The sequence below is a fragment of the Pelophylax lessonae genome (assembly GCF_965119305.1).
Source record: "Pelophylax lessonae genome assembly, chromosome: 4".
Taxonomy (NCBI): domain Eukaryota; kingdom Metazoa; phylum Chordata; class Amphibia; order Anura; family Ranidae; genus Pelophylax; species Pelophylax lessonae.
Genome location: NC_138771.1, coordinates 145,328,709 through 145,340,831, shown reverse-complemented (window position 1 = coordinate 145,340,831; position 12,123 = coordinate 145,328,709). Strand labels below are relative to the sequence as shown.

The window sequence follows — 12,123 nt, the reverse complement described above, 5'->3', positions numbered from 1 at the left end:
AGTACCCGAGAACCTGTCTCCAGTCCAGAGTACCCGAGAACCTGTCTCCAGCCCAGAGTACCCGAGAACCTGACTCCAGCCCAGAGTACCCGAGAACCTGTCTCCAGTCCAGAGTACCCGAGAACCTGTCTCCAGCCCAGAGTACCCGAGAACCTGTCTCTAGCCCAGAGTACCCAAGTACCTATCTGCAGACCAGCCCAGAGTACCTGACTACCTATCTGCAGCGCATCAGAGTACCCGAGTACCTGTCTTCAGCCCATTACGGTACCCAAGTACCTGTCCCCAACCCATTAGAGTACCCGAGTACCTATATCCGAGTACCCAAGTACCTATCTGCAGCCCATTAGATACCCAAATACCTGTATATTAAAAAAGAATAGCGCACACATGCAAAAGAAATTACTACCAAATTTGAAGACAATCCATAAATAAAAATGGGGATTTGGTCCCACCATATGGCCATATAGTGCTCAAGCCCACCACTACGTCAAAGTACCCCATTATCAGTGGGTCCTACACTATCCATGAAAAAGAGATGAATAAAGCCTTTCTAACCCTTGGAGATAATACTCCTTGCTGGGAAAGATGTGCAAATGCACTACAGGGGACTCCTCCTATATCCACTTGATAGTGGACACCGATAGAGTACAGGTGTGTGTGGGGGGTGGGGTGGGTTGCTCAACCTTGGTAGTCTGGTCAGACCGAATACATAATAAACAAGCAAAAAATTTGGGGGAGCATACCCGTGTATTTCTAAAGCTGGTGCAGCTATGAACCAAAAGACATGTACATTAAAAAACATGTATATTAAAAAAGAATAGCGCACACATGCAAAAGAAATTACTACCAAATTTGAAGACAATCCATAAATAAAAATGGGGATTTGGTCCCACCATATGGCCATATAGTGCTCAAGCCCACCACTACGTCAAAGTACCCCATTATCAGTGGGTCCTACACTATCCATGAAAAAGAAATGAATCCAGTCTTTCTAACCCTTGGAGATAATACTCCTTGCTGGGAAAGATGTGCAAATGCACTACAGGGGACTCCTCCTATATCCACTTGATAGTGGACACCGATAGAGTACAGGTGTGTGTGGGGGGTGGGGTGGGTTGCTCAACCTTGGTAGTCTGGTCAGACCGAATACATAATGAACAAGCAAAAAATTTGGGGGAGCATACCCGTGTATTTCTAAAGCTGGTGCAGCTATGAACCAAAAGACATGTACATTAAAAAACATGTATATTAAAAAAGAATAGCGCACACATGCAAAAGAAATTACTACCAAATTTGAAGACAATCCATAAATAAAAATGGGGATTTGGTCCCACCATATGGCCATATAGTGCTCAAGCCCACCACTACGTCAAAGTACCCCATTATCAGTGGGTCCTACACTATCCATGAAAAAGAAATGAATCCAGCCTTTCTAACCCTTGGAGATAATACTCCTTGCTGGGAAAGATGTGCAAATGCACTACAGGGGACTCCTCCTATATCCACTTGATAGTGGACACCGATAGAGTACAGGTGAGTGTGGGAGGTGGGGTGGGTTGCTCAACCTCGGTAATCTGGTCAGACCGAATACATAATAAACAAGCAAAAAATTTGGGGGAGCATACCCGTGTATTTCTAAAGCTGGTGCAGCTATGGACCAAAAGACATGTATATTAAAAAAGAATAGCGCACACATGCAAAAGAAATTACTACCAAATTTGAAGACAATCCATAAATAAAAATGGGGATTTGGTCCCACCATATGGCCATATAGTGCTCAAGCCCACCACTACGTCAAAGTACCCCATTATCAGTGGGTCCTACACTATCCATGAAAAAGAGATGAATCCAGCCTTTCTAACCCTTGGAGATAATACTCCTTGCTGGGAAAGATGTGCAAATGCACTACAGGGGACTCCTCCTATATCCACTTGATAGTGGACACCGATAGAGTACAGGTGTGTGTGGGGGGTGGGGTGGGTTGCTCAACCTCGGTAGTCTGGTCAGACCGATTACATAATAAACAAGCAAAAAATTTGGGGGAGCATACCCGTGTATTTCTAAAGCTGGTGCAGCTATGAACCAAAAGACATGGATATTAAAAAAGAATAGCGCACACATGCAAAAGAAATTACTACCAAATTTGAAGACAATCCATAAATAAAAATGGGGATTTGGTCCAAGGGTTAGAAAGGCTGGATTCATCTCTTTTTCATGGATAGTGTAGGACCCACTGATAATGGGGTACTTTGACGTAGTGGTGGGCTTGAGAACTATATGGCCATATGGTGGGACCAAATCCCCATTTTTATTTATGGATTGTCTTCAAATTTGGTAGTAATTTTTTTTGCATGTGTGCGCTATTCTTTTTTAATATACATGTCTTTTGGTTCATAGCTGCACCAGCTTTAGAAATACACGGGTATGCTCCCCCAAATTTTTTGCTTGTTTATTACCCAAATACCTGTCTGCAGCCCATCAGAGTACCCAAGTTCCTTTCTGCAGCTCATCAGAGTACCTGAGTACCTATCTGCAGCCCATCAGAGAACCCGAGTACCTGTCTGCAGCCCAAAGTACCTGAGTACCTATCTGCAGCCCATCAGAATACCCAAGTACTTTTCTGCAGCCCAGAGTACCTGTCTGCAGCCCATCAGAGTACCTGAGTACCTATCTTCAGCCCATCAGAGTACCCGAGTACCTATCTGCAGTCCATGTCTCATAAATTATAGGTTGGGGTGTTTACTTTCCAAAATGGGGTAATTTATGTGGGCGTTTCCATGTCCTGGTGCTCCAGGGCCTTCAAAAGTGTGATAGGTAGGAATGAAATTAGATATGTCATTTATGCTCCTAGAAAGCCTGAAGGTGCTACTTGCATGTTGGGCCTCTGTATGTGGCTATGCTGTGACAAAGTCTCACACATGTGGTATCACCATACTCAGTAGGAGTAGTAGAATGTATTTTGGGGTGTAATTTTTGCTATGTACATGCTATTAGTTAGAAATATCTTATAAGGGGGGCGTGGCCTGGCGCAGCATGTGAGAGGACGTGTGTGAGAGGAGCTCCGCCGGACCGATATCCTTTACCGCTAATCCTGCAGCCCTCCGGGCACGATAATCCTCCCTTCACCTCCCGCACACCCACGGCACTGACCCCCGCATGTCTCCGCCGAAGAAAGGCTCTGAAGCTGCGGCAAAACTAGCTGCATTCCGGAGGCTGGAGAAGGAGGCCCCGATCCAAGATGGCGCCGGCCCGTCGCTTGTGGTGGAGGAGCCTGAGAGCCCTGCTACATCCAAGGTTTTGGAAGCGATTGCCACTTGCCAGACCATGCTGACAACTAAAATCGAGGAGGTGAAGGTAGATATATCTTTGATGCGTCAGGATATGCAGAAGCTAAGGGACAGAGTTGGTGAGGCTGAACACAGAATTAGCGAGGTGGAAGACTCCCTCCCCCCATTGCAAAGCTCCTCAGACAGGCTGCAGCAACAAGTACACCTTATCCTCCAAAAACAAGATGACATGGAGAATAGGCTGCGCCGCTGTAACCTGCGGTTCATTGGCCTCCCGGAGGGCTCTGAAGGTGCAGACCCCTCATCCTATTTGGAACAATTGCTCACTCAGACATATGGCAGAGAATCCTTTTCACCCACTTTTGTTGTGGAACGTGCACATCGCCTCTTGGGGCGTCCCCCCCCTCAGGGTGCACCCCCCCGCACATTCATCGCTAAATTCCTGAACTATCGGGACAGAGATGCCATATTACGCCTGGCCAGAGTTAAGGGGAACATTCCATTTGGAAATCACAAAATAGCGATTTTCCCCGACTTCTCTGCTGAGGTCCAGAGGCGCCGCAAGAGCTTTTTGGAGGTCAAACGCAGGCTGCGTATCAAGAATATCAAGTACTCTATGTTGTATCCGGCCCGTCTTAGAGTGGAGGGTGAGGACCGAGCTCACTTCTTTGAGGATCCGGAAGCCGCCATCTCCTGGTTAGAAGGACTGGAAGCTAGAGCCTGACCACCTTGCCCTGGCGACTTCATGATACTTTCTCCCTGATTGCCTATGCCTTACGCTGCTGCAGAGGTGGAGGGGGTTTTGTAGATCCTGCGGAACTCAAGACTTTGCATCCCCCTTCCCCCCCCCTCCCCCCTCATTTCCCTGCACTACTGCTCCTGTGTTTGACCGGCGGAGCGCCCTAGCTCCACAGATGGAACTGATTTTTCTGTTCTCTTCCTATGGATTTCCACCTGCCCATAGGCTTTGCTACCCAGCGATACACCTGTTGGTTTTCGCCCCCTACACCCGCTAAGGCGTGTGTTTGTGCCCAACTCCCCTGTTGCCCCCTGCGACTTCTGTTGGACCTGGGCCCCCGGGCCCCCTTGCTTGTCCTAGTTGTATTTTGCTGTATTTTTGCTGACTATCCTGGGGGTCCCTGGCCTCCTGATCTTGCTCTTTACCAGTCGCATGTGGGCCTGTTCTGGTTGAGGCACTTGTTTGGGAACATGCCCGCACAAGTTGGGGTTGGTGCAGGGCAGGGAGGGGGGATTGGGGTATTACCATTGTTTACAGTTTATATTTGGTACAATCTCTATACTGTTTCTGTTCTATGCACATTGACCTCAAGTAATAACTATCTGCTCTTTTGCTGCCGTTTATTACTGCTAGTGTATGACCGTGGACTTGTTAGTTCTGTGGCCTTATTGCCTGAGATCCTGGGAGCCTCCGCTCCACGCTCCGTATTACCCCTGCCATGGCCGCATTGAAATTGTTGACGTGGAATGTCAGGGGTATGCGCGATAAGATTAAACGGACGGCTGTCTTTAATGTTTTACGCCGTGTACGGGCTGATATTATAGTTCTGGTGGAGACACATTTGGAGGGCCGCGTACAACAGTCTCTCAAACGGCCCTGGGTTGGCTGGGTGCAGCACTCTGCGTATAGCTCGCACTCCAGGGGTGTGGCGCTTCTGGTGGCCAAATCGGTACATTTCCAGCTCCTAGGATCTCAGGTTGACCCAATGGGTAGATATGTCTTTCTCAAAACGTCAGTCTATGGGGAATTGATGCTGCTGATGGCTTTCTATGTGCCCCCCCCTTACTCTGCTGTGATTATTATGGAGGGACTGGCGTTTATGGCACAATGCCCGGGGGCCCCGGTGATCTGGCTGGGCGACTTTAACAATGTGATGGACTCGGGTCTGGATAGATCCGGTGGCGCCTCCCAGGCGCCGCCGGGGTCGTCCCCGACCAGGTTCTCCCGATTGTTGGAGAGCTTTGGTTTGGCCGACTCTTGGCGCAGCAAATACCCCGCTCAGCGTGCGTACTCCTGTTTCTCGGCTGCACACCATTCTATGTCACGCATTGATCTGATATTGTTGTCTCGAACCCTGCTCCCCAGGTTACTGGCGGCAGGCTTCGCCCCACGGACTCTGTCTGATCACTGCCCTTATTGGATACTGTTGTCCTTGCCCTGCAATAGACCTCCCCCGGCCTGGCGCCTGAATCCCGCCTGGCTCCCCTTGGTGTCTGATGGGAACGACATTGAGGGGACCTGGACACAATTCTTTTCTGATAATGAGGGCACTGCCTCCCCGGCTGTAGTGTGGGAGGCATTTAAACTGTTCGCCAGATCCACTATGATTTCCAAAATCAAAGCTGTTAGAGCGCGGGCTGCTGAGGAGATCTCCAGGGCAACAACAAATCTAATTGAAGCTGAACGGGCCTTTATGGCGGACCCGACTCCGACACATGAATCCCAGTATAAATTGACCTCTAAAGTCCTTTCCCAACTTGAATATGAGAAGGCGAAATCTAAGATGTTTTTTCAGAAGCAGAATCTGTTTGCACATGGAGAGCGGGCGGGGAAACTCCTCGCATATTTAGTCCATTGTGAGGATAGGCCCCCGGTAGTTATTACTTTAAAGGATGAACTGGGTAATGAGATCACTGATCCTGCTGCGGTGACACGGTGTTTCCGATCATTTTTTAGTACACTTTACACCTCTAGGGCCCCCGCTGACTGCACTGACATGCATGACTTTCTAGACTCTATTGACTTTCCCACTTTGACACCCGACCAGTTGGCGACCCTCGAGGCACCCATCTCTGTGGAGGAGATTGCAGCAGCCGTGTCCAAGTTCCCTAGATCTAAGGCCCCCGGCCTAGACGGCCTCCCGATTGAATTCTTCTCCCAATATTCGGAACTCCTTTCTCCTAAATTATTGGATTTGTTTCAATCTCTATTCAAAGATGCAACCCTACCCCCTTCTATGCGGGAGGCGCTAATTGTGCTCATCCCCAAGCCGGGCAAGGACTTACACGCCCCAGAGTCTTACCGTCCCATCTCTTTGCTCCCAGTAGACACTAAAATCCTTGCGAAAATTTTATCCCTCCGTCTTAACAAGGTGATCCTTTCACTCATACACTCGGACCAGGCCGGGTTCATGCCTGGGAGGAACACCTCATTTAACCTTCGCCGGTTATTCATGAATCTCCAGGCACAACACGACGGAATGGGTGGCAGGGTGGTGGTCTCATTGGACACGGCTAAAGCATTCGACTCGGTAGAGTGGCCATTTCTATGGACCTGCCTGGCCCGATACGGCTTTGGACCTAATTTTATTAAGTGGGTCAAACTTCTATATAGCGCCCCGGTAGCTAAGGTCCTGGCAAACGGCTGGCAGTCGACCGCCTTCCCTTTATCCCGTGGCACTCGACAGGGGTGCCCCCTCTCCCCCCTGCTGTATGCCCTGGCCGCGGAACCCCTGGCGATGGCCATTAGAGCACATCCCGGGATTCGTGGCCTACGTAAGGGACCGCTGGAGGAGAAGATCAGCATGTATGCGGATGACACTTTGTTATATTTGGAAGACTCTCGAGAATCCCTGCTCACAGCCCTTTCTTTAATTGAACGGTACGGACGATTCTCCGGTTTTCAGATAAACTGGGATAAGTCACAAATTCTCCCGCTTGACGAGAGCCCGCAGGCGATCGCCCCCGCAAACCCGGCCCTACAATGTGTATCCCGCATTGAATACCTAGGGATTCAAGTGACAGCTAACTCAGCAGATTATGTCCCGGATAACGTTCAACCCTTGTTCCCTTTAGCTTAAGGCTAAAATTCAAGTATGGTCCAAATTACCTCTGGGAGTGATGGGTAGAGTCAATTTAATTAAAATGATTCTCCTTCCCAAAATTCTCTATGTTGTATGGCACTCTCCTATTTACCTGCCACTCAGGCTGTTTAAGCAGATGGAATCACTCCTCAAGACCTTTGTGTGGGGTGCTAACCGGCACAAGATCTCCTGGCGCAAACTCAAGAATCCTACAAATCTAGGGGGGTTGGCCCTGCCGGATTTTAATCTGTACTATCTGGCAGCTCAGTTGTCCCAGTTCTTTCACATAGATAAAACGGATAGAGAACGCTTCTTGACCCTGCTCTGCCCTGGGTGGGCTCATCCCCTCGGGGACCCCCTCCTAGTTATCCTTAGGGGCGTCAGGGGCTCGCCGGAGCCCCTGTGCCCCAGATCTCTTCTATACCACTATTGTCGGATCTGGGAGGTGGTAGCGTCCAGGCTTCGGTGCCCCCCATTCCACACATTCACCCCTCTGTGGCATAATAGTACATTGCGTGAGTTCCTCTCCATCCCTGACCTGTCGGTATGGAGTGGGAGGGGTATTCTTCTCCTTAGCCATATCTCCACGACCACTGGTCTACGGTCTTACGAGACCTTGCGAGACCAGTTTGCGCTCCAGGGCCCCATGCACTACAGATACTTACAGCTCTCCCATGCCTATAGATCTCAATTCCCTGACGGCCCTCCTGAGATAGAATCGGTCACCACCCTTGAGATTGTTAAAAGTACAGAACCCAGTCACCTCATTTCCATGTTCTACTCTGAACTTCACACACCTTCCTCGACCACTTTGGCTTTTGCACTTAAGACCCGCTGGGAGCGCAGTGTGGGGGCCATGGAGGATGAGGAATGGGAGGATGCCCTGGAGATGTGCCGCAGAGTGTCGCCAAAACTGTCGGATCGCCTAACCCAGACCTTTATAATACACCAGGCTTATCTCACCCCACTTAGACTGTCCAAATATCACCCTGACTTGGTCCCCTCTTGTCCTATGTGCGGAGACCCTGATGCTTCCTTCTTTCATCTATTGTGGAGCTGTCCCCAATTACAGACTCTATGGCAACAAGTAGTCACATTTCTGCATGACAAGATGGGGTCTCCTCTACAACTCTCCCCTAAGGAGTGTCTCCTGGGGGTCTATCCGGATGGAGAGATGCCCAAATCCACTGTCATATTTCTTCAGGAAACTTTGTTTATAGCACGTAAATTGATAGCCAGGCGGTGGATGAGACCTACTCCTCCTACTCTAGGATTGTGGATTAAGGAAATTAATAGTGTCATCCCATTTCATAAACTTTTATATAAACATAGGGGGTGCCCTCAGAAGTTCAACAAGATTTGGGACAAATGGGTGCAGTGCCCTGATACGGCTCAGTAATGCAGTGGGTAACTACTTTGTGCTGACCGTCCCTGTTAAACCAATATTGTCTGCTTGAGTGTTGGGCCGACAGAAAGTAACTGACTACTGCCTTATTTTTACTATGTCTGTTCTGTTTCTAAGTGTTAATCACTGTGTATATTTGTATTTTTGTACCCCTGTGTGTTATGAATCTGATCGCAGTTTCAATGCACGGTTTATTTTTGTATTGTACCAAAAGTTTCAATAAACCTCACTGTTTTAAAAAAAAAGAAATATCTTATAAATTGGCAACTTTGCATAAAAAAAAAGGTTTTCATTTTCTTTCCACATTTTACAAAAACTTGTGAAAAAAATGACATGTTTGAAAGACTCATAATGCCTCATAGCATACGTTGTGGTGTTTGTTTTGCAAAATGGGGTCATTTTGTGGGTAATTCCACTGTCCTGGTGCTCCAGGGCCTTCAAAAATGTGATCGGTTGTTAAGAAATTATATGTGTAATTTATGCTTCTAGAACACCTGCCAGTGTTCCTTGCATGTTGGGCCTCTGTATGTGGCCAGACTGAAAAAAAAGTCCCACACATGTGGTATTGCCATACTCAGGAAAAGTAGCAGAATGTATTTTGGGATGTAATTGCAAGTATGTTTAACTGACAATTGCACGGTCGTGCGATGCTGTACTCAAATACAATTGATGTCCTTTTTTTCCCACAAATAGAGCTTTCTTTTGGTGGTATTTGATCACCTCTGTGGTTTTTATATTTTGCGCTAAAAACAAAAAAAGAGCGACAATTTAAAAAAAAAAAAAAAAAAAACAAAACACTATATGTTTTACTTTCTGCTATGAAACATTCCCATTAAAAAAAATTGAAAAATTCAAAATTTTCTATCAGTTTAGGCCAATTTGTATTCTGCTACATATTTTTGGTAAAAGAAAATCCCAAAAAGTGTATTTTAATTAGTTTGCGCAAACTTTATAGCGTTTACAAACTACGGGATAGATTTTTGGACTTTTTATATATTTTTTTGTTTTCATTAGTAATGGCGGCAATTAGTGATTTTTAGCAGGACTGCGACATTGCGGTGGACAGATCAGACCCCTAACTAACATTTTTGGGGACCAGTGACATAAATACAGGAATCAGTGCTAAATAATATGCACTGTTACTGTATAAATGACACTGGCAGGGAAGGGGTTAATACTGGGGCTGATCAAAGGGTTAAATGTATGCCTATTTGTGCTTACTAACTGTGGGGGGGGGGCTCTGTAAGAGGGACAGAGAGATCAGTTTAGCTGAAACACATGATCTCTCTGTGCCTGGGTGACAGAAGAGCCGCCTGCTTTGTTTACATAGACAGGCGGCTCTTCTCTCAGTTTCTGTGAAGATCGCAGGAAGCTGGCGGCGATCATGCCCACTGCTCCCGTGGTCTGGCTCCTGCTGTGTCTAATCACAGCGGGAGCGTGGCTCCGGTGGCGCACGCGCGCCGCCGAGACCGCATGCACATAATCATATAGATCTATGTGATTAAGCGCAGCCGACCGCCCTGCCGCAGTAAATCTGTGTGGGGTGGTCAGCAAGTAGTTTAATACCACCAAAAGAAAACTCTATTTGTGTGAAAAAAAATGATACAAATTTTGATTAGGTAAAGCGTTGAATGACTGAGGAATTGTCATTCAAAGTGTGAGAGCACTGAAAGTTGAAAATTGGTCTGGGCAGTAAGTGGCCGAAAGTGCCCAGTTTTGAAGTGGTTAAACCAAACAAGTCTATCCACCAGTGGATGATCTCTTGGTGCAAGTTGACCACCTCCAATTCACAGTGATCCCATTCACCAGTAGATAAACAGTGCACTCACCTTTCTCAAGAGAGGCATATCACTCAAGCAATCTCAGTTTGCAAACCTCCACTGCCTGTGTGCACGGCCGCCTGAGACTCCATAGGGGATGAGGCATGATCAGAAGGAAAGAATCTCACATAGTGTAATATTGTAAAGTAATACCATTTATTAAAAACAAATAAATATATTCATAGCTTCACACCAGTGACACCAGGCAAAATAACAATCCGTCTGGTGAGATTACCAGTAGGTCTGCATTGCTATCTCTCAGACAATTGCTGGCTGCTCTGTATCCATATTCTCCTGCGCTCCGGCACAGAAGGATTCCGCCCACACTGTCACTCCACCTCAAGGCGAGACTATCTTGGTAAAGTTACAATAGTGACGAAATGCGTTGAGGTGGAGCAAATTTATCTGTAATAAAAATACAATACCTTTCTCACCCAGAACCAAAAAAAGCACATCCGACACTACTATTAACATTACACACCTACAGTTTTTTGTGTAGCATGATTGTTGTAGCCAGCTGTCTCCATTTGTTGCCAGGGTGGGGGGGGGGGGGGTAAAACTTGCATGGGTGTTGTTCTTGTCACAATAAGTAAAGAATTTTTCTCTCTAAGGTTATAATTGTTTTTACTTTTTAGGGTGGTCTCACTGCTCTTGATGAAGCACGGAAAATAAATGCCCCTTTTAGCGTTATAAATCTTATCCAAAAGCAAACCCAGGTATGTGACATATAATCAAACAAACAAGGTCAGCTCACCCTGCTATAATTCCTTCAACATCTTCTCTGAGATTGCACAATCCGTGCGCTTTTGCACATTAAGGTGGTTGTAAACCTCTGAAATGAAAAATGAAGAAAGCATATCCTTCTCTAGTGTGTACTTGCCTTAATCTAAAGCATTTCTAAATTTACCAACTCCAAGAGATCCAGAGGAACAAGGGAGGGGGGCTCCAGCACACAGCCCATGACTGACAGCCTCAGCTACGCATGTTTTCTTATGAGAGTGTATAGTGTTCCCTGCTATATGCTTTGCAATGTGTGACATCAGACCCCCACTCCCTGTCATTAGAAATGCTGTGTAAAAATATTGCTGCAGATAAACAGGTGCAACTTATGTAGGAGGATTTGTTTAATAACTGTGCATCACCTGATTCTAGCCACTTCATTGGGCATATGTAAAGTTTTACAACCACTTAGAAGATTCCTCAGAATCTTCACATTCAAAGTATGATAAATATGATGAATAAAGAATTATGGATAGAGGAGAGAAGGGTTAAAAACCCTTTCAGGTTTTTTTTTTGCTCTTTCTGTACCCATTGAACAGATTTCCCTTCACTTGCACACCAGGAAACAATAGGAAATCTCAGAAAATCTCCCTCACATTTTGCTGCAATAACTTTTGATTTATATTCACTTTCTGTATTTTTAACAATGGTTGCAGGACAAATAGAGGGGTTGAATCCCAATGTGGACACAGGCTGCAATAAAAGTTTGCCTAACCTTTCCCTATTCTATGCAAATCAAAACAATGCCTTTACTTATGGCGCTTTTCCACTGCATGGAACCGAACGGTTTAGCTCGCTTTTGTGCTTTTCCACTGCTGGTACCGCATGGTACAGTGTAGGAACGGTTCGGTACAGTACGGTACGGCGGCGCTTTTCCACTGCATGGAACCGAACGGTACGGCTCTCAAAAACAGTACCATCTCGATTGTGGTTCCAAGAGGTACCATACCCGGTACCATATCCCACAATACTTTGCATGCAGTCACTACTAGCCACTGATTGGTCAGAGA

The 12,123-nt window shown here is 46.7% G+C and overlaps 1 protein-coding gene across 1 annotated transcript in view; it reads left to right on the top strand.

The window, feature by feature from the left end:
• The window catches only part of LOC309554107 (death-associated protein kinase 1-like), a 98,135-nt gene that overhangs the window by 48,413 nt on the left and 37,599 nt on the right, over positions 1 to 12,123 (top strand). The window contains exon 7 of the mRNA XM_082255653.1: positions 10,969 to 11,049. Within this exon, the coding sequence (XP_082111779.1) occupies positions 10,969 to 11,049 (81 nt within the window). The remainder of the gene's footprint in view (positions 1 to 10,968; positions 11,050 to 12,123) is intronic.